The sequence below is a fragment of the Lolium rigidum genome, chromosome 7 (genome assembly GCF_022539505.1).
Source record: "Lolium rigidum isolate FL_2022 chromosome 7, APGP_CSIRO_Lrig_0.1, whole genome shotgun sequence".
NCBI lineage: Eukaryota > Viridiplantae > Streptophyta > Magnoliopsida > Poales > Poaceae > Lolium > Lolium rigidum.
In genome coordinates, this window is record NC_061514.1 from 30532607 (window position 1) to 30558729 (window position 26123).

Here is a 26123-nt window from a genome sequence, read left to right on the forward strand (position 1 = left end):
AATGCCCTTTGACCGGCCTAACCAAATTAGCGTGTGCTGCCACGAAATTTTTTATATCTTATATTTAACCCTCCAACAATAGGGATACAGGAAGTCCGACATAATGACATCAGGGATTATGTGTTTTGATTTCTTTTAAATCATCGTCTTTTGTCAACTTGTGATTTGCATAATTAAAATATATTTTGAAGTGAGGCTTGTGCTACCATAGACCCCCAAACCTCAAAAAGTGTAAAATCCCGGAAGGGATATACAATGAAAAAGAGCGCAATAATAACTTATAATTTTATCTGTCATAACAGATTTAAAGATATAGAGGATCTACTTGTAAAAATGCAAGTATGATAAGAGTTTTTTAAAACAAGGGAAAAAATTCACCATTTTTATTGATAGAGAAGAAATCGAATTAGAAAATAGTGAATTCACTTTACTAATCTGAAAAGAATCAGACCAACCATGTAGATGTGCGAGAGCATGTGTTGGAGTCGCCGAAAAATATATCTTATTTCTGCGGAACTTGGCATATAATTTTGTATCCACGCACATAATATTATGTATTTTTAAAACATTCAAATATCACTCCTGATTTTATTAAAAGTGTTGTCTGCGTTCCAAAACACCAAAGGGTTAAATTTTTTGGAGGAGGCATGATTTGTCACAAAACTGTCTGCAAGTAAAGTTTAATATATTTATTCAAGCAATCAACGTCCTACCAGATTTTCTCCTCATGTGTTCTGTCCATTAACTTATCCCTGGCCGGCGAAAGAAAATACCTTCACCAATGGTGCGTGTCCATAGACTGCCGTCGAGAGCAGATTTTTCAGATAGTCGTCTGTTTGATCAAGGACGGCGCTGGAGCTTGTCCCGTCTCAATGATGTCTCAATCCTTTCCATTCCCAACTGGTTGGATCGTTCCTAGGGGTATGTATATTGCCAAGACGACGGCGACTGCCCGGGACCGCCAAATTTCATGAAGATCAAGAAGACGATTGATGAGCTGAAAGATCTCTGGCTATTCAGCAAATCTCCGAAGCTATGTCTTCTGCTGCTCTGCAACACCGCGGCAACGCAGGACACGCAGGCGGCAAGCATGGCCAAGCAGCTCCGCAGCTTTCCGTCACGGCCGTACCACCGACGGTTGATGGAGGGTCGATTCATGCATGAGCCTGCGCCGTCGGACGCTGTGGAGGCCGAGCGGCGTATGCACGAGAGTGCACCACTGCCGGCCAAGGGCGTGTCGTTCATCGAGAGCGGTTTTCCTAACGGAACCGGTAACTACCGGTCACGCATCGCCCGTCCGTTTTTTCGTCGAGATTCGGGCAGGCTTCGACTTCTTCACCTGAATTTAATCGTATTGACTTGCAGATTTCTTCCCCGCTGGCAGCGTATGAAGTAGACGACGGTGACGGTGGGTCCCAGCTTCTTTACTGATTGTACGGAGGTCGTGTGCTTCCTGACCTAGATCTCAGAACTGAAACAAGTTTGGGGATCTGAGTACTGCATATTGGGCTGCGACTCAACTTTCCTCCATTGCCGCCGCCAGGAATCGTGGGGATAGAGGTATGTAGATCTTGATTTCAGTTGCTTGAACCGTTCTGTTTTATACTCCAGTTCTTGGAATTCTTTGTTGAATCACTCAATCAGACTCCACATCTACATTTTACATGTAATTCAACCTACAGCTTTGAGATTTTTTGGGTTTCGTTTTGTTCCAGGAACTATGGATCTGGGGCAGGGGATGAACGAGGAGTGCTACATCTCATTGCAATCAGCGGGGAGAGGAGTAACTTTCACAGAACTCCTTACCATGGTTGCTACTGAAGCAGAGCAGTCTAAGTTCACGTAAGTACTCTGCCCAATCCAGTGGATTTTGGAAACTACTTGTGTAACAGTTGTCTTTTTTTCCGCATAATATGTAGCTGCTAATTGCAGTTGCCGTACATATCTTAGTTCATAATCGAATTCCATGTAATAAACATAAAATATATACATAGGGAAATTACAAAGTATATGTCAAATAAGACTAAAAAATAAATTATACATGGCCCGAAATATTTTGATGTAAAGGCCACAGAATTGAGTCTTCTTCAGAATGGTGGTTCTTGTATTGAACTTGTATGAGTAAATACGCTGAATTTGATATGCACATTTATTCACTGCTGTAGACATGAATATATTTCAAATTTTATTATGCTCACTTTATTTAAATGTAATATGATGCAATTAAACAGCGTTGACCGGCACGCGCAAGTAAACGAGCAGATGGTTGTTGGATCTGCAGAGGAAAATGAAACTGAAAAGTGCATTGACAGTAGTGCAAATCGGTAAATGCCCAGTCTGCGGACTTTTAAAATGTGTCAATTTCTCACCTAGATGAAAGATATAGTGATAACGGTTCATACATATCTAATGCGGCACATATTTTACAATCATTGTGCAGAGCTGCAGGTAACATTGAGGAAGGATTTTTGGATACAAATCTGGAATTTAGTACGGAGACATTAACACAGCCAGGAGCTGCTTTCGATAGAAGGTTGATTATACGTCTTACTAAAAAAAAAGTACATTAATTATTAACAAATGTAATTTCTGTAGGGAGGGTAATTTTGGTTCAAAATTACCGGACGAATCCATAGGAACTAGCTGTTTCGTTGATAGTTCAGTTAACTTTGGTGGTAGTAACTGCTCCGACGGTATTTCTAAGGCTTCATTCTCAAGAACAATTTCCAATTACCAGTTGGAGGAAGATTGTGGGGCAACTGATGTGACATCGCAAGTAAGGTAAGATTGAGCAGATAGAGATAATATTTGGACGCATATTCATGACCCGGTTCTCCAACAAACTTTTTAAAACTACCATCTTGGTTTCCTGTAGGGAATTTAATGGTGGTCTAATAGAAGAGTCAATGAGGAAATACTGTGAAGATAAAAAAAGCATCATGTTCGAACCTGAGGTTGGAATGCAGTTTTCATCTACAGAAGAAGCATTCCAGTTCTACATGTACTCCTGGGTGTTAGGGTTCAGCATCAGATTAGGTGATAACTACACAACAAAGACAAAGCAAAGGACAATGCAAGAATACCTTTGCCAGCGACAGGTACAGGAGAATACAAGTTAACTTTTAAATCTACAAGGAATTATCTACGAAAAAAACTATCTTAGTAAATACAATGCATACTAACTGCATATACGAAAAATGTTGTCGTATACATGGGATGTGCTGACATTTTAGAAAAATGCGACATACCGAATAGTTTTCGAACACCATCGGCAACATTTTTATACGGAACTTCGTGGATGATCTCGAAGATCGGCCGCACAAATCAGATGGCTGAGTGCACATCGGACATGCCGTTTCTCCGGCCATGAAGGGAACGTTTTCAACAAATAGTTGGAACAATCCTTCATGGAGACGCAAATGAAAATGATTTACAAACAAACAATATAATACTTGAAATTGTGATCTAGGAAGTTGGATGAAGTATATTACCGGTGCCGCATCCACCGCTCGCTGCTTCGTGATTCGTGCTACATTCCCGTCTTATATATAGTGTGTATCATTTTCATGTAATATATATACAATTTTGAAAAGAAATTTTGGTCAATTTTCGTATTTACTTTATATGAGACGTGATTCGTGATACTTTAAATAAAAAATAACTACAACAATTCAAATATGCGAGAATTATATGTATAGTGTGGTTGAAATAAGAAATTTGTTATTTATATCTAATAAATAGTATATATATATCATATGGTAGTAAAATAGATAATAAATTGGAGATAAATTAGCACATATCGCGAGGCAACTACCAGTCGGGATGATGACCGGTAGTTACCGGATCTGATAGAAAATCCTCTCCCGACCCGCTACAGTATCTCGGGAATAACAACAACAATACAACCACCGCGAAGACAACACTTGAAGTACAGACTCAACAAAAACGACAACTCCAGGAAGGGAACAGTTCACTAACACCATCGTCGTCCGATCAAATATCTTAGGTTTTCACCATGAAGATAGTCCCCGCTCTCAAAACAATGCCTCCAACAAGGTCATTGACAGGCACAACCAGTTAACGCCAGACATTGGGTTTTTTTTTTTTTTTGAAACCTTGGACAGTAGGGCGAGAAACCCTACTGACTTAATGCATTAAACTGGGGCAATGACAGTTACATATGTACAGAGGTGAAGGGAGGGTGTGAGAGAGGATCTATCTAAGGACCTTTTTAACTAAGGACCTTTTTTACAGAGATTCAACTACAGAGGTAATAAAGGGATGCAACTCTTGCTTAGTCCTATGAACCAGCAAATGAAAGTCCTCTTTGAAGCCAATGATCCAGTTCTTCAATTCTGGATTAATCCCTCTAAAGTGCCAGTTATTTCTGATCTTCCATATATTCCAGGCTGCCACTATGAAGATCTCCATGAACATTGGTTTTCGCCAGTTGTTCTTCCCCTGTGTGATGATCTGTAATCTATCACCTGACTGAGCCCAAGCACAATCTAGACAGTCCCAGCATTGCTTAGCAAAATTGCAATGGAATATAAGGTGTTCCACTGTTTCCTCAGGGGGATTGTGACAGAGCATGCAGCCAAAACCAGTGCTCAGGACAATATTCCTCCTTCTCAGCATATTCCTTGTGTTTAATCTGTCTGAAATAAGGAGCCAGCAGAAAAATTTCATTTTAGGAGTACATTTAGATTTCCATAACCAGCCATATGCTGCATGTACTGTGATATCCCTGAAGCAATATTGATAGTATTTCTGGGAGGTGAAGACTGTGGCTCCCCAGTCATAAACCCATCTATCTCTGTCCTGTGAGTCCAACATCAATTCTCTGGATGCGTTTTGAAGATCCCTAATTTCCTCTCTGGCTTGAGATGATACAGGTAACCAAAAATTATCAGCAAGAGTGGGAGCAGTAATAAAATCTTGGACAGATTTATCTGTATCAAGTGCAAAGGAAAAGGCTCTTGGGTACTTCTCAGAGGCAATGTGCTCCATCCAACTATCTTTCCAAAATAGAACAGTTGTGCCATCACCCACCTGACAGGAAGCTATACCCCTGAATAATGGGGTGAGCTTGAAGATATCTCTCCACCAGAAGGATCCTACTGGAAGCATACATGAGGAACTTTTTCCTGATAGTATGACTTCCATAATAAAGTGACCCAAGGTACATCTTCATGATTATAGAATTTATGCAGATGCTTGAGAAGAAGGGCTTCATTTTGTAGCTTAAGATTTAACACTCCTACTCCTCCTTTTTTCTTTGGCCTACAGACTTTATCCCATGCAATTAATGAGAAACATTTCTCTCCTTCATCTGTCTTTTTATTCCAAAGACAATGTCTCCTCAACTTCTCTATGTGTTCAAGGATTTTGGGGGGAATCTGTATGGAACTGTTATCACCAGAATTTGACCGAGTCAGAGGTGGGCCGCAATCAATATGGGTTTAAAGGAAGTATACATGGAGAATCATGTGATTCGGCCTTTTATACCAAGTTGGGCTTAATTGCCCGTGTATCTGTAACATATTAGATCGTATCTTAGTTTAGAGATAGAACCTTACTCGTGCACGGTTTAGTGCAAGCCCACATTAGAAAGTCTGCTGGACTATAAATATGTACCTAGGGTTTATGGAATAAACAACAACTCACGTTCAACCCCAAAAACAAACCAATCTCGGCGCATCGCCAACTCCTTCATCTCGAGGGTTTCTATCAGGTAAGCGACATGCTGCCTAGATCGCATCTTGCGATCTAGGCAGCACAAGCCCCACGTTGTTCATGCGTTGCTCGTATCGAAGCGCTTTTGATGGCGAGCAACGTAGTTATCATTAGATGTGTTAGGGTTAGCATTGTTCTTCGTTTAAACATGCTTACGTAGTGCAACCCTTGCATATCTAGCCGTCCTCACGCCTGTCTCAGGTGTGGGGGCGGCACCCCGCTTGATCATTATTTAGTAGATCCGATCCGTTACGATTGCTCCTTGTTCTACAAGGATTAGTTTAATATCTGCAATAGTTTGGCCTTACAAAGGGGGGAGGATCCTGTGGCACGTAGGGTGGCGTTCGCAAGTCCTAAACAGGATGTTCCTAGGATCAACTTCATGTTGGTTTTTTGGCCTTGTTTAGGATCGGTTTACGAGCACCGTGCGTGGCCATCTGGCCCAACCTCGGAGTAGGATGATCCGATTATGTGGTGAAAACCCTAAATCGTCGTAGATCTCATTAGCTACATCTTGATCAAGCAGGACCACCAAGCATTCGTACACCCCGTACGGATCATGGGTGGATCGGCTCTTTGAGCCGATCCACGAGATAACCTCGAGAGCCGATCGAGGCTCGTATTTAACGTTTACATGTATGCCCTGCGAGGAAACTAAGCGAGGCAATCTCATCACCTTCCCGACCGGGTATAGGTCGGGTGGCACGCCCTTGCACTTCGCAACGCCGCGTGTGACCGGAAGAGCATTGCGGGCCGTCGCTCGGAGGGGTCTCGGCCAGCCGCAGCTCTAGGCTCCCCGGCTCTACGGTGTTGACAAGGCCGCTGCCCGCCGGTGGGTTTTGGCGGTCAACACATTCCGGCACGCCCGGTGGGACACATCGGTCTACATCAACCACATCGCCATCTACATCCGAGATGGCGGACGGCACACCCGGTTACCTACGAGGATCCGCCCGACGACCTCAAGAAGCAATACAACGAGATCAAGGCTACCCTCGAAGCCGACCTCATCGGCTCGTATCACAGGACCCGTCCGCATGGCGTCACGCGGAAGGATTTCTCACCGGAAGGCGCACTCGACGAAGTGGACCTATCTGTCCCATCAGAAGAACGTACCAGGGCCGTACGCCACGAGATTGGTGGCATGGTGGCTCACTCGTTGCGCCTCCATTCTGAGAGCCTGGTGAATACTTTGGAGCATGTCGCCGTTCGGATGATCAGGCAGGTCATGAAGAATCCGCACTCTTTGTTGGAGTCAGCTCTCAGGACCTACCAAGGGAAAGTGTCACCCCAGCCCCGCTTGCCGTTGTCGCGCACATCGGCGGGACCAAGAACGCGTAATTCACCTGCGCGTGCCGTTGACAGGGTTAACGGTACCCACCCCTGGAGGTGCCAACCAGGACATCCATTCAACATCAACATGATAGAACTGGGGCACCCCCTTGATGAAGATAAGGGCGAGGGCAACGGCTCTTATGGCAAAGACAAGGAAGAAGCTGCTCCATGTGATCGGCCCCGACACCGCCAAAACATCCTGGTGATGATCAAGGTAGAAGCCGACGCTAGTAATCGGCCCTATGTATCCGTATCGCCCGCTCTCCCAGTATGCGGAGTCGACCTTACGGGTGACGGGAAGGCCGGGGTACGGGTTCACATCAGCTGATGAGCTAGAGGAAGTTGACATCGGTCCTGGGGATAAGCCTCGACCTACTTTTATCGGCAAGAAGTTAGATCCGCAGCTCGGGGGACGGATGATAGCCCTGTTGAAGGAATACCCGGATTGCTTCGCATGGGATTACACGAGAGATGCCTGGTTTGGACAGGAGCATCATTGAGCATCGCCTCCCCCGAAGAAAGGATTTCGGCCGTTCCAACAACGAGCACGTCGGATGAGGGCCGAGATTCCGGAAGAAGTCAAGAAGGAGATTGAGAAAATGTTGGCCGCCGGATTCATCGAGGCCATGCGGGTATGCTTGAGTGGATCTCCGAGTATAGTTCCGGTGGAGAAGAAGGACGGCCGATGGCGCGTGGCCATCGATTTCCGAGATCTTAACGAGCTACCCCAAAGGACGAATATCCGATGCCCGTGGCGAAACATTGATAAACGCCGCTGCTGGCCGCAAGGTGTTGAGCTTCATGGATGGCAACGCCGGTTATAATCAGATTTTCATGGCCCCGGAAGACATACACAAGACCGCATTCGAGTACCGGGGCGGTAGGCTTGTTCGAGTACGTGGTCATGACCTTTGGTTTGAAGAATGCTTGGTGCAACATACCGGCGAGCCATGAATTATATATTTCATGATCTGATCGGCAAGTTGGTGGAGATCTATATCGACGACGTGGTGGTCAAATCGGTATCCATGGAGGGACACTTGGACGATCTACGGCGCGTCCTAGAACGGACTCGGAAATTCGGGCTGAGAATGAATCCGAAGAAGTGTGCCTTTGGCGTGACGGCTGGTCAATTCTTAGGTTTTCTGGTTCACGAACGGGGAATTGAGATCGGCCTGAAAAGTCAGGAGGCGGTGCGTACCATGCAGCCGCCGACCACGAAAAAGGAGCTTCAACGCCTCATCGGCAAGATCAATTTCGTCCGGCGGTTCATCTCTAATCTGTCGGGACGAATCGAGCCGTTCATGGCGCTCGGTGAAGACCAAGTCCGACGACGAGTTTCATCGGGGGCGGAACGACAACGGGCGTTTGATGAAATTAAGCGATATCTAACAACGCCGCCTGTGCTAGTTCCGCCCCGACAAGACAGAACCATTCTACATCTACCCGTCGATAGGCGATACGTCCATCGCTTCGGTGGTGGTGCAACTTTACAATGGCGTTGAAAGAGTCGTTTTCTACCTCAGCGAGAAGGATGCTCGGACGCGGAGACAAGATACCCCGAGGTCGAGAAACTTTGCCTCTCGCTTATTCTTCACCTGCACCAAGCTCCATCACATCCTTCGACGGCGGAGATCATCGTCATCCGTAAATCGGACGTCGTCAAACACATGTTGTCGGCCCCTGTTTTGAAAGGCCGACTCGGTAAATGGATGCTTGCGCTGTCGAATTTGATCTCCGGTACCGACTGCGAAGGCGGTTAAGGGCCAAGCGTTAGCCGATCTCATCGCTGAACGGATCAGCACCAATATAGCGAGCACTATCCATTCGTGCATGGGCTATGTTCTTCGATGGATCGGTTTGTGACGACGGTTGCGGCATCGGCATTCCGCTTGTATCGCCTCGGGGGCAGAATACTCCTTCTCCATCGGATTATCTACCCCTTGCACCAACAACGTAGCGAGAATATGAGGCAATACGTAAAGGAATGGAATTGTTATTGGAAGGCTGGAGCTGAAGCTGTAGAGCTCTTCGGAGACTCAAAGTTGGTGATTAACCAGCTCACGGAGGAATATAATTGCGAAAGTGAATCGCTGTTCCCATATTGGGTGGAAAGCCGTGAGTTGATGACACAGTTCCGGTACATCAACTTCAAGTGGATCCCAAGGTCCCGGAATACCGATGCCAACAATCTCGCACAAATGGCGTCGAGCTACATAGATATAGCCGACGGAGCGGAAGTTCAGATACAATTCCTGGAACAGAATGATTGGAGAGCCGAGATCTTCGATTATTTGAAAGATTCGGCTCGGGGGGCACCTAAACGGGTGAGATACAGAGCCATGAAGTATGTCCTTATAGGAGATGATATGTTCTACAGGACATTAGAAGGGTTGCTACTCAAGTGCCTAGGACCGTCTGAGTCCAATCGGCTCTTACATGAGGTGCATGAAGGCGCCTGTGGAACGCATCAGTCGGCTCATAAGATGAAGTGGTTGGTCAGGCGATCAGGGTTTTATTGGCCCACTATGCTTGAAGATTGCTTCAATTATTACAGGGGGTGCCAAGCATGTCAGATGTTTGGAAAAATTCAGATGGTGCCAGCATCGGCGATGAACCCCATCATCAAGCCTTGGCCGTTTCGGGGTGGGGCATGGATATGATCGGCAAAATCCATCCGGCATCGGGTAAAAAACATGAATGGATTTTGGTTATCACAGATTACTTCACCAAGTGGGTGGAGGCCGTCCCTATGAAAAAAGTAACATCAGAGGACGTGATCAAGTTTGTGAAAGAACACGTCATTCATAGGTTTGGAATTCCCCAGACTATCACGACCGATTGAGGTTCGGTCTTCACTTCTAAAGAATTCAGGAAGTTCTGTGATGACGTAGGGATTAAACTGATCCGATCATCCCCATACTATGCTCAAGCTAACGGACAGGCCGAGGCGTCCAATCAAAGCCCGATCAAGCCGATCAAGAGGAAAATTGACGAGAACCCTCGGGATTGGCATGAGAAGCTATCGAAGCGTTATGGGCCTACCGCATGTCGTGCCACGGAGCTATAAAGACCTCGCCGTACCAGCTTGTCTATGGACGGGAGGCCGTATTGCCTTGGGAAATTACGGCTGGATCAAGACGCGTCACGTTTCGGAATGATCCGACGGCGGAAGAGTATGCGGCTTTGATGAGCGACACTATTGAGGACGCAACGGAACTCGGGCTTTGGTCGTTGGAGAAGATTAAGGAGAACAAAGCCGGGGTGGCTCGTGCCTACAACAAAAAGGTTAGGCCAAAGGAGTTCCAAGTTGGTGATCTTGTGTGGGAAGGCTGTGTTGCCATTGGGAACCGGGGATAAGGCATATGGCAAATGGTCTCCTAATTGGCACGGCCCGTACAAAGTGGTCCAGGCCTTGAAGGGTAATGCGTACATGCTGGAGGAATTGAGCGGCGAAAAGTTCCCCGTGGCTGTTAATGGTCAACACCTCAAGAAATATTTCCCAAGCATGTGGGATGATGGACAGTAAGATGTGGGGGCCGATTTCAGAATCGGCCAATAAGAAAAAAAAACATATATACATCAGAGCCGATGCACAGACATCGACTTGAGAAAACGTATGGAGATTAACGGTATGCAAGTACAGCCGATGCACGGGCATCGACTTCAGAAAACAGAGCCGATACGCTGATATCGACTTTAGCAAAATAAGTTTATACAACAGCTTGGCCTCAGACAGCAAGATGAGCCGATATTTTGCCATCGGCTCCCTGTACGACAACTCCATTCGGCAATCGACAAGGGAGCGGAATTAGTTGAGGGATTTTCTTCATTGATAAGGGGATTTCTTACAAAGAAAGAGCCGATTGCTCGGGAAGGGAGAACAAAAGAAGGGTCTACTGACCAATCTACTATTGCTAGGCCTATACTAGTAGATCTTAATCTACGGGCCGTTGCTTCCTTCGTCGTCATCCTCGGAACTCTCATCGGCACTACTGCCGATGGGTTCCTCGTCGCTGCTTCCGTAACCCTCTACGGGAGCTTCGTCTTCGTCTTCATCGTCGCTGCTGTCGTCGTCCCACCACATGCGGAGGCGCTTCGCTGGCGGGTAACCCTCGAGGGAGTCGTCGTCGTCGTCATCGTCTTCCTCTTCCTCTTCTTCAGAGGTGGGGCAGCCGTCCCAGGGGAACTGGTCGTCCTCGCTCTCCGACTCCAGTTCCCCGACGGCGAGGAACTGAAGATCTTCGTCCCCGCTGGTCAGGGACCCGTCGTCTTCGGACCAGACAGAGGAGGCATGGTCTTCCAGGTCCCATGCTTCTGGGGCGCGGATGTCCGGTGGCGTCTCGCGGGAGGAGGAGGACCCGTAGGAAAGTTCGGAGGAGGAATCGTGGAAGACCGACGAAGAGGAAGAAGAAGAGGAAGACATGGCTGTGGGAGTTTGGGGGTTTTTGGGTGCCGATGGCCAGAACAGAGCAGGATGGTGAAATGGCGAACTGCTTAGAGCGGTTAAATAAAGGGGGCCACGGTGAAAAAATTCAATGCCACAGCAGTTTTCGAGGAGGCAGTACTCAAAGACAACGGTCAAATTGTGCGGAGCAATGGTTTTGCTCTGCCATGACATGACCCGACGAAAAATGCTGCAATGGTTCTGCTCTGCCATGACATGACCCGACGAAAGAAAAACGTAATGATTTTGGAAATATTATTTCCAAAACCAGGGGGGCATGTGTTATCACCAGAATTTGACCGAGTCAGAGGTGGGCCGCAATCAATATGGGTTTAAAGGAAGTATACATGGAGAATCATGTGATTCGGCCTTTTATACCAAGTTGGGCTTAATTGCCCGTGTATCTGTAACATATTAGATCGTATCTTAGTTTAGAGATAGAACCTTACTCGTGCACGGTTTAGTGCAAGCCCACATTAGAAAGTCTGTCTGGACTATAAATATGTACCTAGGGTTTATGGAATAAACAACAACTCACGTTCAACCCCAAAAACAAACCAATCTCGGCGCATCGCCAACTCCTTCATCTCGAGGGTTTCTATCGGGTAAGCGACATGCTTGCCTAGATCGCATCTTGCGATCTAGGCAGCACAAGCCCCACGTTGTTCATGCGTTGCTCGTATCGAAGCGCTTTTGATGGCGAGCAACGTAGTTATCATTAGATGTGTTAGGGTTAGCATTGTTCTTCGTTTAAACATGCTTACGTAGTGCAACCCTTGCATATCTAGCCGTCCTCACGCCTGTCTCAGGTGTGGGGGCGGCACCCCGCTTGATCATTATTTAGTAGATCTGATCCGTTACGATTGCTCCTTGTTCTACAAGGATTAGTTTAATATCCGCAATAGTTTGGCCTTACAAAGGGGGAGGATCCTGTGGCACGTAGGGTGGCGTTCGCAAGTCCTAAACAGGATGTTCCTAGGATCAACTTCATGTTGGTTTTTTGGCCTTGTTTAGGATCGGTTTACGAGCACCGTGCGTGGCCATCTGGCCCAACCTGGAGTAGGATGATCCGATTATGTGGTGAAAACCCTAAATCGTCGTAGATCTCATTAGCTACATCTTGATCAAGCAGGACCACCAAGCATTCGTACACCCCGTACGGATCATGGGTGGATCGGCTCTTTGAGCCGATCCACAGGATAACCTGAGAGCCGATCGAGGCTCGTATTTAACGTTTACATGTATGCCCTGCAGGAAACTAAGCGAGGCAATCTCATCACCTTCCTGACCAGGTATAGGTCAGGTGGCACGCCCTTGCACTTCGCAACGCCGCGTGTGACCAGAAGAGCATTGCGGGCCGTCGCTCGGAGGGGTCTCAGCCAGCCGCAGCTCTAGGCTCCCCCCGGCTCTACAGTGTTGACAAGGCCGCTGCCCGCCGGTGGGTTTTGGCAGTCAACAGGAACACATAGCAAACATTGCAATAGAGGTAAGCAGGGAGTTTATTACTGTCACTCTTCCACTGTAATACATCATCATGTAGGAAGCTGACATTTTCCTCTCAATTCTATCTACCAGAGGCATTAAATCCATCACTGTAGGCTTAGTAGTACCCAGAGGTAATCCCAAGTATGTGAATGGCATCTTCCCAATGGAGCAGCCAAAGTTTTGGGCCATACTTACGAGCAGTTTCCTCCGATAAATTAATTGGGATAAGCACTGATTTACTATAATTAATATGTAGACCGATGGAAGCTGCATATTTGTTCAATATATCTTTCATGATCATCACTTGTTGAGTACATGCTGGCATAATGATGAGAGTGTCATCAGCATACTGTATCACAGGGTAATCCATACCATAATCAGGAGAATAGGGGGCTTGCAGTGTATGATCCAAGAAGGCTTTGTTAATGGCAGATTGTAGTAAATCAGCAGCCAGAACAAAGATAAGGGGAGAGAGTGGATCCCCCTGTCTTACACCTCTTTTACAGAAAAATTGTCTCCCAGGGACTCCATTTAATAATACAGCCGATTTTCCAGAAGCAAAAATGATAGAAATCCATTGTATCCATTTCTCATCAAATCCCATTTGTTTCATTATTTTGATCATTGCTCCATGATCAATTGTATCAAAAGCCTTTGCAAAGTCCAACTTAAGCAAGATTATTTCCTTTTTGGATGCAGAACATTGATGAATAAATTCAAAAGCCCAAGCAATACAGTCTTGAATGGTCCTTCCTCTAAGAAAGCCATACTGATTTTTGTGCACATTTATCAACACCACTTTTTGCAGCCTATTTGCTAGGATCTTTGTGATAATCTTGAGACAACAATTCAAGAGAGTAATTGGCCTGAAATCATTAACAGATTCTGGAGAGGCTACCTTGGGTATAAGTGTAATATGACCCATATTAATACTCTCAATGTCCAACTTCCCCTCATAAAAATCAAAACACAGTTTATAAATGTCCTGTTTAATAATATGCCAGCATGACTTGAGAAATTGCCCATTAAAACCATCAGGACCAGGAGCCTTGTCTATTGGCATATGTTTGACTACCAAATCAATCTCCTCTGTAGTAAATGGCACAGAAAGTTCTTCTAACCCTGGCACAGGCTGAATAATCTGCTGCAGTTCAAATAACATCTCAGGAGCCTGTGATGTGCCTAATCTTTCTTTATAGGTATTAAAAATCAATTGTTCTTTCTCTTTATGCTCAGTAACAACAGAACCATCTGGTAAAGTGAGTTGAGAAATGGAGTTTCTTCTATATCTTTCTGTAGCCATTGACTGAAAGAATTTTGTGTTCTCATCACCAAATTTAGTCCACCTAACAGTGCACCTCTTCTTCCAATATTGCTGTTGAAAATCCAACAGACACAATAAATGTTTCTTTAAGATTTTCCTAAAGTTACTCTCCGGCAGAGTTAGGCCTCTCAAATCCTCCAGCTGATCCAGCCTCAGTAGAGCTTTATTGGAATTCTCAATGCAAACAGATAACTTGGAAATTGACTTACTCCATTTTTTCAACTCATACCTCATCCTTTTGAATTTTTCATTCAAGTTTGCAGCACTGGAGCTTTTATGTGTAGGTTTAGCCCAAGTTTTTGCTACAACTTCTAAAAAACCATGGTGTGCCACCCAATAATTCTCAAATCTAAAGATCTTACTGCTAGGGATTGATGATTGAATTGACACCAGTAAAGGAACATGATCAGAGGTGGGCTTTCCTTGTGGCAAAACTACTGTAGCTGGATAACTTAAAGTCCAATGCATAGATGTAAAAAAACCAGTCCAACTGTTCCAGCAATGGATTATCTTGCATGTTGCTCCAGGTATACTTTCTTCCTTTAATAGGGATTTCAGTAAGGTGTTGCTCTCTGATAAAATCATTAAAAACCATCATATCATTAATATTGCCACCAGCTTTATTCCTATTGGATGGGGATCTAATAAAATTAAAATCACCCATGATTAACCAGTCCTCATCATCTGGTACATTCAACTCAAAAAGCCACTTGACAAAAGCCTCTCTGTTTTGTCCTTCACAAGGTCCATAGATATTCATAATTGTGAGGGAATGTGCATTATGTGTTGAAGTGAAATATACAGATAGGGCAAAAGAAGTACAATGCATAACCATTCCAGAGAACATAGAGCTTTGCCAAATGATAATTAAGCCCCCAGATGCCCCAACAGAAGGGACATACACAAATTCATCAAAACTAGATGGACAACACTGCTTAATAAAAGCCAGATCAAAGTGCATTTTCTTGGTTTCCTGCAAACAAACAACTGAACACCCACTAGAAATGATAGCATTTCGAAGAGCTAAATGTTTATCACGACCATTCAAACCACGAATGTTCCAACACAAAACAGACCACTTCTTAAACTTATACATAAAAGACACTACTGAATATTGTCTTCATTCTCCACTTCCTCAGTCAGAAGCTTCTGGGAGGAGACCTCTGAAGGATGAATACCACAAAGGTTGACACCAATGGACTGAAGGACAGGGACAGGAGTAGGAGAAAGATCTTCCTCTTCATGCTGCAGGATCTTCTTCCCCTTTTCCTTAGCAGTGTACTTGATGGCAGGCACTTTCCTTGGCATGACCTTAGATTTAATCACTTTAGTATCAGAAACCAAATGAACTTTGAAGCCATCATATTTATTTTGCCTTGGGCTCCTTCTCACCATAGCAGTATCTGATGGCACCTCCATCTTCCTCTTCTGCCCAGCTACAAATCCATCAGAAGGCATAATATTAGAGGCAATACAAGGGATAGCAGATATGAGATTATCCTCAGTAAAACTCTTGATAGTAACCCTAGCAGCTGATGGTCCAAGCCCCACAGATATCTTTCTAGTCTTCTTCTGTACTACTGTCAAGTGTTCCTCAATCAGTTCATACATCATAGATTTAGACATAGTTTGAGGCATGGCAAAGAAGAAGCTATTATCCAGTTGGAGCCTAGGTGCCAGAAAAACAGAACACACTTTAGTTGCAACAGAGAAGGCAATGAGAGCAGAGGCATTTGCATCATAAAACTGCTGTTGACCCAAATTGCAGCAGTTAACAGTGATAGCAGAAGATTCAGAGTCCTCATCATCCCTGAACTGAGCATCAGAAGAGGTAGTGATAGCCCCAGAGTCTGTCCAGGCTTGCATAGGACTATCAACAACATTATTCCTAGGTGGTGGCAATCCAGCATAAAAAGGCACCCCTTGCTCTGCTAGAAGAGTTTGGAAATTAAAGAGAGGAGGCTGCATCTCCACTTCCATGTCTTGGAACTCCATCTGCTGCGATTCTTGCTGAGGCTCCATGTGCTGCTGTTGCATCTGTTGTGCTGCAGGAGGAGCACCCTGATGTTGCATACCATGGTGATGACCATACTGATGCCCTGGAGCAGCATTCTGCTGAAACCATGCTTGCAGTTGCTGTTGGTAAACCTGTTCAGCAGTGACATAAGGACCATACAGAGGATGAGGGTTTCCATCCTCGGGAGCAGGATCTTCAGGAGGTGGAGGCAGATCATGTGCATGTGCATTCCAGTCTGAACTCCTCAGCATAATAACAGGAATAGTCCAACTATGTCTAGCCCCTCCTAGCTGATGCATAACCAAACTCTTAGGAACAAACTTAGGATCTACCAGCTTCACCTTGACCAGCACATACTTCTTGTTTCCTCTAGGGTTATGCCAAACAGAGAGGAGACCAAAGTCTTCCACAGCACTTTCAATATAATATGTTGTCTGAAAGTCAAGTGGGAAGGCAAGGAACATAATCCAAGTATCCCTACCAAAACCAGTTAACCTCATATTCTTGGCCTCATTATGCTTAACAAATGTCACAGTAATCTCATCATCTACTTCAAACGTTAAGCCACGGACAGAATCAGCAGCTAGAGTATCTGCCAAAGTATAGATCCCAAGCCCAAACGGATGATCATCTACAGCTCTAACCACAAAACCAGCCTCTTGAATCATACCCTGAACAGCTAGGCGCATATCCTCTCTGAGCTGAATCGGCACAAACCTGCTTGTCTCGGCGATGATGACCTTGTCGTTCTGCAGCGGAGCGAAGGCAGGCACGACAAGGTCCGTGCGGACCTTCCGATCAACTGGACCATGGTCCACCGTCATGCCTTCAGGGAGAAACGCCAACGGATTGACAGGGAACGTCGCCATTGTCGTCTGCTTTTGGGGTTGAACAGTAGAAGGAATAGCAGGCGGAGTTGCAGATGGGAAGGAGAACGAAGACGAGGCGGCGCAGGTAGGGTCGAGTAAAGGCTCGCTACGGCAGGTGTCAATAACTCCCAGATATTCGCCTGCCGTCAATGTGTCCAAGTTGCTTTGAATAGACGGCTGCTGTGAAATTACCTTTTTAACCCAAACCTGCTTTGTCATACGACGACTACTCTTCTCCATGGTAGATTTGCACTGTTTCATCCTCCAAACCATCTTGGGCTTCTCCTCACAAACCTTGGCCCAATGACCTAATTTAAGACATTTTCGACAACGCCAGCCCATTTGACATTTGAAAGTAACATGTCCAACTCCAAGACATTTTGCACAGTCAGGTTTTTGAATGACTCTATTTGAAGCACATGTAGCACAATCTTTCCCTAGGTAGGCACAAGAATCACATGACCCAGGACAATTTTTGAATTGATGATCAAGCAAACTGCATTGTGAACAATAACCCAAAATTTTGAAGGTCAACTCCATAGGAGGCACTGAAGGAACATCCAAAATCTCCATAATATCTTGATCAGAATATTTTGCCAATCTCAAATCTTCCAAATGTAACAAAGTGGTCCCTGGTACAGAAAAACACCATGCATGCATGGAAGGAGCCATATTAGGGGTTGTTACCTTTTCTTCCGCTATACCCTTTTTTGGCGGATCTACCTCAGATGAACATTGAATCTTCGGTTTCGTAGCACATTGACCAAAACGTTTAGGCAAATTGATGTGCAAAAGTGATTCCTCATTCGATGTAGAGCCCTGTCCCTGATCTAGAGGGATGTCAAAGCAGAATTGTCCAAGAGAAATAATTGTAGATCCCACGGATGCAGACCCTAAATGCTGGACCTTTTCTTTGATAATTGCATCATCAGAATGTTTGGGATGATATGATAACCCAAATTTAGCCAGTTCATGATCAGAAGACCCAAGATCTTTAGCAGCACTATTAGCCAATACAGAGAGGGATGGGCGCAACTTTAAAGGACTCCTCTGTGCCACCTCAACATTATGATCACAAGAAGCCCACGCCTCAGATGTGGGCAACATAAATCCCTTAACATGTGATTGAACCCCACGATACAAAGAGAAATGGCAGACAAAATCTGGCCAAACCCTATCTTGAAGTCCATATATGAAATGCCCCACTTTATTAGATGCAACCGAAAAACGAAAGCGACGATCACTCGTTTGGCAAACCCTAAAGCCCAAGCGGTCACCACCAATGCAACATTGCAAAGCAACACCCACCGATTCTTCAGAGAGAGCAAAAGAGGCCGAGGAAAAAGTGACCACCAAAAAGAATTCCTTGGGAGAAGAAGGTGGGTGAAAGTGAACGGTAGATCCAAACCGACGACGAACCTGTTTCTCAATTGCCAAGCCTGGCGAGAAATCCCAGTGAAGGAGTCCTTCCATCGTGGATCAGATCTGATCGCCATGGGAGAGGTGAGGGTGGGAGAGGGAGGTGGGAGAGAGAGCCATGATTTTCAAAGCTACTCTTTTCCCGTGTGGGTGCAGCTTTCATACCGCTGATAGGTAGGACTCTGAACTTCAGCTGTGTTTTCAGCCCCACTTTCATACCGCTGATTTGAATCCCGAAACACCAAGTAAATCACTCAACAGCGCGGATATTTGAACCACCCTTAGCTCGTCCTCCCTCCGACCTTCATGAACTTCCCTTCTTCCGACTTTCATCATGGATCCATAGTCACTTGATGTGAACCCATAAAAAGAGCTTCGCGGCGCTCCCTCCAGAACCAACCGGTCGGAATAAAAGCATGGGTGCGCACGACCGAATACCACCGATCCAGCAAACTGCAGGCTAAAACCACTGTTCCATTCGCCGGCGGAGCCTTCCGGATGTCAACACTCCGGCTACATGACGAGTTCAGGCCTGCAGTAGATAATCCTCTTCACACAAGAGAGACCCTAGGACCACCACCTTTATTCAGGTCGGACCCCCACGTCGGCGACCATCCCGAGATGGCCATGCCAACCCTCCACTGGCGACTCCGTCGCCGGCTTCCAAGCATCTCCATCTCAACGTCGGAACGCCCAACTGATCCGCGTGACCGCCATGCACCGAGGACGCAGATCCGACCGCTGTCACCAGGCATCAAAGAGGAGGAGCCGCCGCCGCCGCCACGCACCGTGGGAATTTGCCACGGCGGCGGTACCGGCGGAGGCGGTGGCGGTGGTTATTCTGTGCTTCGGGAGAGGGTTAGGACAGGGGTACGCCCCGTGGAGTTGTTACCCTATTGGGAATCATCTAGCTGGTCAATTGCTATTTCATAGTAAGTTATGTGAAAAGTGGAACGCCAAGGGGGCCTCCACCGCCGACACAGCCCTTGGCGCCTAGAAATGCTGCTACGCCCGCGCGGTTGAAAATACCGGGTATATGTGTGAATTATATTAGTGTGACAAGAACGAAAATTTGAATATGTTAGACATAAATGAATTGAATTTCTATATAATACTACTCATGGTTCTACAAACGAAGCATTAAAAGTTCATACACTACAATTTAGGACCATATTTAAGTAAATATAGATAGCATGTCACATATTAATATAGATACCATGGCAATCAAATTTGTGTCAGAAGTACAAAAAATGGAATATGTCTGACAGACATGAATTGGATATCAATATAATATTCCAACGAATTGTAGGAACTCTGGTTTCATAGCGTCTACATAATTCATACCATTTGCCATATTGCTTTCATACAAACATGTTACCTGAGAAAAATTAGAAAAATAATGTGGTAGGATTATTTTTGAAAGTCAGAAAATTTTGTTATGATTTTAAACAAAAAAAAAACTTATTTTCAAATGATATAGAATTAATATGTATGCATCATAAGTGGGTGAAAATATTGATTACGTGTATACAATATGGAATCAACTGTAACAAAGACCAGTTGCGAATAACTAACTCTTTTTAATTGATTCCGTGTAGAAAATATTTACGTAACAACCGGTTCGCACATGCTTTACCCTGCTACGGAAATTGTGTACTTGGATATAAAGCTAGGGCAATATTGAAGCATATGCAATCAATAAGTTCGACCTAATGTGCGAAAAAACGAAATACACGTAGAATATACCTGGTATATGTGTGAATTATATGACTGTGAAAAGGATAAAATTAGGGATATGTGCGTAACTACCGGTGCCGCATCCACCGCTCGCTGCTTCGTGATTCGTGCGACATTCCTTTCTTGTATATAGTGTGTATCATTTCCATATAATATATCTACAATTTGTAAAAGAAATTTAGGTCAATTTTCGTATTTTCTTTATATGAGACGTGATTCGTGATACTTCAAACACAAACAACTACAACAATTCAAATATGCGCGAAATATATGTATAATGTGGTTGAAATAAGCAATTTGTTATTTATATCTAATAAATAGAATAGATATACCATATGGTAGTACAATAGATAATAAATTGGAGAAAAATTAGCACGGACCGCGAGGCAACTACCAGTTGGATGATGACCGGTAGTTACCGGATCCGTTAGAATATCATCTCCCGTACCGCTACAGTATGTCGGCCCTAACAACAACAATACAACCACCGTCAAAACAACACTTGAAGTACAAACCTGTGCAGCCGCTCATTTGGTGGTATGCCACCGGCAGCATTCCATCGGGCCTGTCGGATGATGAAGCCCTAGAAATGGTGTTACATGATATTGCCGCGCCACAAGACCCACTTAGAACCCATACGATTGTACACCGTCCACACCTAGTTGAGCACATCCACCGCCGCAACATTAGTTGGCGCTTGCAGCGCTGCCAGAAGAACAACAAAGGGGGCCTCCACCGCCGACACAGCCCTTGGCGCTTAAAAATGTGGCTACGCCCGCGCGGTGGTAAATAACGGGGCCTTCGGGACTTACGGGTGCCAATGACCAGGACAACGATAAGGGGTGCATCTGAAGGGCGCATGGCAAGAGCTAAAATCATAGTCACGATGGAGGGTACACTAGAGGACCTAGTTACAATGAAAAGTAATTGTAAATTACATAGGTGTTACAGACATAGGGCTTGGAAAAATAGATGGAAGATAAAGAAGAAAAAGAACATAAACGCACTAGTAATCATCACGAGAGAAAAATGTCAAAACTACTAGTTAGACGACGTACATACAATAATGATATGGTGTCATTATCAAATGTAAATTTATGTGGAATTGCAAACAAATTATTTGCATACTTCGATGGGAAAATTATCATACATGACCAAACTGCCTCCAAATAGTTAATGCACGTGACTGTTTTGCCCCTAGAGCATTTATAAAAATAGCGAACCCCCCAACTCCATGGATCATAAGATTCAACTTCATTGCAACTACAACTATCAGGATGGGTATCATTGTTAGAGTTGAGGTAGTCTTGCCAAATAAAGAGTTGATTGAGCCTGCTTTTGAGTGTGCTTGTGGTACTAAATCTTCTAGTAGGATGTGTAGTACTGGAATAAATAAAGGGAGGTTGTTCTATCGATGTGCCAATGGCTGGGTTGAGAACAGCAACAATGATGAAGAGGACCCTAGGTGGAAGAAGGTATGAATTATTTGGCAACTCTATTGGTGTACTAAGCTATGAGGGGATAAGTACTAATTAATTCGGAAAATGAACCATAATATGGGCGATTTTTTGCAGCACCTCATGTGTGATGTCTGGCTTTGGCAAGATCTAGTAACTAAATTTGCAAAGGAAGTGTTCGAGATTAACCAGCTGAATGAAGAAGAGCTAGAAGGAATTATACTTGGTGGGGATGCATCAAGCTCAAGTGACTAGAGCTACGTTGGTGCAATTATTAGTATTTCATCTTTGTTTTTTAATTTGAATGGTAGTTATATTTTCAGTAGTATCACTGTACTACTATGGGTAGGAATTATGTATCCTGAATTTCGTGGCATGGAATGGCTAATATAATGTGCCTTTTATTAAAACTGTGAGAAGCACTGCAGCAAGGTTGTTAAAAAAATCCGAAAATTATATTTCGTGGTATTGTCCTTGGCAAAGATACTGGAGAGGTAAACACTCCAACATTAATTTGGTACGTCCCAACAAAAGAGAGGAACAAATTGGAAGTATTAAATGCCTATTGCCTGCAGGGTAAATTGAGCTAAGGGGTAAATGAATTTGTACTCAGAACAGATAATGTAATATAACTATAAGTGAAATGGCAATACTATAAAGAGTTGGAACAAGGTTGCAGTAGTTGAATTTTTTTTTTTTGAATCATACCATCAACTGTGGCCATGATTCATTTTGTTACTACCACTGGTAGTGGCTGGTTAATCAAATTTACTATTTCTTCACATTATCCATTATGAATGTTCTTTACCGAAAGTGTTGAAAGCATAATCATTGTGTTTTCAGTATTACAAAAGAAATAGGAATCACAATGCATCAAACCGTGGTACATAAAAAGAATTTTCGGGCAATAGTTGGCATGGGTTATGGTACAAACAGTTCTCCTGAGCAGCAGAGCGAAAAATTGTATGGGTATCGAGTTACATCATTCAGCCATAATCATTACATATTTTTTTGTAAGGAGAGAGGACTCTGCATCGTTGTCACATACATGCACAGGAGGCATCATAGGTTGCACAGTTGAAATTACACATGGTAGAGAGAGAGCACAGTTCTCACTACACTCAGTAGGCATGGCTGGTCGATACAAATTGGCAAGGACAAATATATTCCATCCAAAGCAGTACATGAAATAAAATAAGTGATTCACCCTACACTTCAACTTTCAGATAACTTAATTTCTGCAGCTCTGTAGCACATATATCTAATAATATATAGTGTGTTCACTACATATTATATTGGGAATCATCTAGCTGGTGAAATGCTATTTCATAGTAAGTTATGTGAAAAGTGGAATGCCAGAACTGACAATATGATTATGCAAATGATGAACGTGTTCATCACCACCGCCTTAATATCTCTCATGAAACCTGCCATTCCAAACATGAAATTGCTACCGCCACCAGCAGCTTCTATCAACATATTGATCCCAACTCCGGTAATGAAGTATGCATAGTGCTATTCCCACAGGAAAAAATCGCAACTGCCATTTTCCTACACAACACAATAAAAAAAATAAGTAAATACATTGTTACTGAACTCCATGCTGTTAGATATGCATAAAAGTATAAGAAATCTTACTCCCTGGTTAGGGCACTTATAAAATCTTATGCCCGGGTTTGAAACAGTGCCAGACACAAAAGTGGTGGTTCTTTCTAAACCACATCGTGGGCACATAATACAGCCATATAAATAAATGATTTGCAATATTGTGTTCCGAAACAATCGAAAAAACCATGCTACCTGTTTCTAGAAGTGATGAACATATGTTCATGATTGCAAATATTGGACAGGAAAACTTGATATTGATTAGATGCATGTACCAAGACTATTTAATACAATCGCCATACTATGGTAGCAATTCAACTTTGGCAATTATCATATAGAAACATCTAGTTATAGTCAACTCTGTGGAACCAAATGAGAAAGGAAAATGAACTCAGTAAAAGGACAATGTACACACATATGGTACAATCTGCCACAACAGAGCAGAGTTGTAAAATTATTAATACGTAATTACAAATGGAATAAATTAAGACAAATTAAGACAACATTGCTCTGTACGTAAATTATAAAGTTTGAACTTCAGTTGTGTTGGGACTTCTAATACTGTGATATGATTCAAATTCAGTAATAGATTAAAACAGTGCGGAGATAACAATAAAGTAAAATTACCTGCTTAAACTTAGCATCCTTGTTCTGGGCCTTCTTGTCCAGGGTTTTCCTTTTCTTCACTGGCCTCTTATCTGTTCCAGTATGATTAACCAAGTGGTCCTCATGTCTCTTCTTTGCAGTGTTCATGGCTCCAAAAAGAGGGGATGATGGCATGTCAAAATCGTCTTCGTCGAGATCCATGAAGCAACTGCCTCCTAAGAGACATATAGTGCAAAGAGTATGGAGCTGTAATATAATGATGATACAAGAAACAGTATACGGCATAAATTGATCACTATCATCTAATAATTACAGAGAGCAAACAGTTTTTAACTTCTGAATAATTACTACAACCTGTATATAATTATCATTTACGCAGACATATAGCACTGCCCTTTTTAGACAGCTTTACCAAAATAATTTTAGCTACTTTTAACATCTGAGTAATAAAGATAAACGAACAACAAAAACTATTTCAGCAAAGTACAGTTTTCACAATCTCAATTCTTATGTGATATGACCTCCCAAGTAGTTACTATTCTTAATAATACAAAAAAAGGTTCTAATAAATAATTAAACAAATGAAAATTTGTAAATGCAGCTCAGGTCTTTGTCTTCACATATATTACCAATCTATTAATTTGTACACTAATAATTGGTTCAGACTTATTTGTAGCACAGTCGGCTCGTCTAGCGTCATATTCAATATTTTTTTTGGTCCAACTATATACTTTGAGTAATTTCGGAATGAAACAAATATGCCCCAAAGCAATCAATTTTACTGACTTCATTTTTAGACCATTATGCAAAAAAACTTGATAAACGATTAAAAGATATATCTCAGCTCTTGTCGATACTTCCCAAGTTCTCTTATAAATAAACAAACAAAAAAACTGATGCCTACAACAAAAGGTAAACCTACACACAAATGTATGTCACATCGTTAGCCACTAGAAAGATCTATTACCAGTATGGTTCAAAATGTTACTAATAGTAACCAGAATTCAAATACTAGCAGGTTAACTGGGTACATTCAAATTAAGTGAAGGGAACGATTATGAGGGCAAGGCACGAAAAATTTCTCTTGAATTTTCACACCTTTATCTGTATAGATATGGACTACAAGTGAGCAACATATGTTTTACTGATAGAAGAGTGGAGCAAATAAGAAATAATACTTAACCCAATATAACTTTCTAACTTTGAGACACCTTTGCATCGGGAGAACTGAAACTGAATAAAGATAAAACAGAGCATGGGGAGGGGGAAGCACCGTCGGGCCGACGGAGGCGGCGATGGCATACCATATACACTAGATCTAAAAGAGCAACTATTTTCATAGAAAAACTCTAACCCTAACAATGGCGGCGCAGTTCATACAAAATGTAATACAACAGATTTAAAGAGCAAAACTTACTTCATATCCTATAGACTGTAAATGGAGGGTTAGTCAGGTGTACCTTAACCTTCTTCCAGCCACAAGACAACGCCGTAGATGATTCCGTCGGGGGGGAGGGGGAGCGGGGGAGGAAAGTACTGGAGAAAGAAGCAGAGGAAGAAGATGAAGTTGAATCAGAGAATGGACTAGTAAAAGAGGGGACTGGAAAGGGAGCCGGCAACGGAACAAATTCTGCGCGAGATTTCAGCAGGGTGGGCCTAGTTATTCCTGCTTGTACAATACCGAATGCAGACAGCTTAAATACAAAAATTAGTAATTTCAGATACAACGCCTGCTGACGTGGCAGCACGAATCTCCAACGAATCGGACGGCGTTGGCAGCACCGGTAGTTACCGGATCCGCTAGAACTGACTTTCCGGTCGTTCATCGCGCTCAACACGCAGACACCGCCAGGAGTAGTTAATTATTTATTCGTTGCCACCAGCTACGTCGGCTGCCAGGACAACAAACGCCAGCCTTAACGTCGAAAGCTAGCACCGCTGTTCGTCTCGCCGGTGCTCATGTTAGCAAAGCATATATCTTCCCTCTTTAACCTTCTCCTTCTCAGTGAATAGACAAGCAGGGATCCGCTCCGGTGACCTCGTGATGCGCTTCAACACCGGCGATGATGATGACCGTGCCGTGGAG

General features: G+C 43.8%; 1 protein-coding gene and 1 long non-coding RNA gene across 2 annotated transcripts; one reads left to right on the forward strand and one right to left on the reverse strand.

Moving 5' to 3' along the window:
• Window positions 1-1398: 1398 nt before the first annotated feature.
• On the forward strand, window positions 1399-3369 carry LOC124678314. The gene is made up of 6 exons (XM_047214219.1): window positions 1399-1560; window positions 1716-1842; window positions 2232-2324; window positions 2441-2533; window positions 2596-2781; window positions 2876-3369. The coding sequence occupies exons 2-6, from the start codon at window positions 1721-1723 to the stop codon at window positions 3117-3119; spliced, it is 738 nt and encodes a 245-aa protein (XP_047070175.1). The 5' UTR covers window positions 1399-1560; window positions 1716-1720; the 3' UTR covers window positions 3120-3369.
• A 19453-nt stretch (window positions 3370-22822) lies between these two features.
• Window positions 22823-25603, reverse strand: LOC124679066. Its single transcript, XR_006994784.1, has 3 exons — window positions 25498-25603; window positions 24059-24252; window positions 22823-23377 (listed from the first exon to the last, which is right to left on the reverse strand). It is a non-coding gene; the product is annotated as an uncharacterized LOC124679066 (long non-coding RNA).
• Window positions 25604-26123: the final 520 nt, after the last annotated feature.

Bases quoted from the DNA above. Each gene is read 5' to 3' on its own strand.
- LOC124678314 (XM_047214219.1), top strand. From the start codon at position 1,721: ATGGATCTGGGGCAGGGGATGAACGAGGAGTGCTACATCTCATTGCAA. The intron at 2,325-2,440 runs GTAAATGCCCAG...ATCATTGTGCAG, and splicing joins ATTGACAGTAGTGCAAATCG to AGCTGCAGGTAACATTGAGG. The intron at 2,534-2,595 runs GTTGATTATACG...TAATTTCTGTAG, and splicing joins GGAGCTGCTTTCGATAGAAG to GGAGGGTAATTTTGGTTCAA.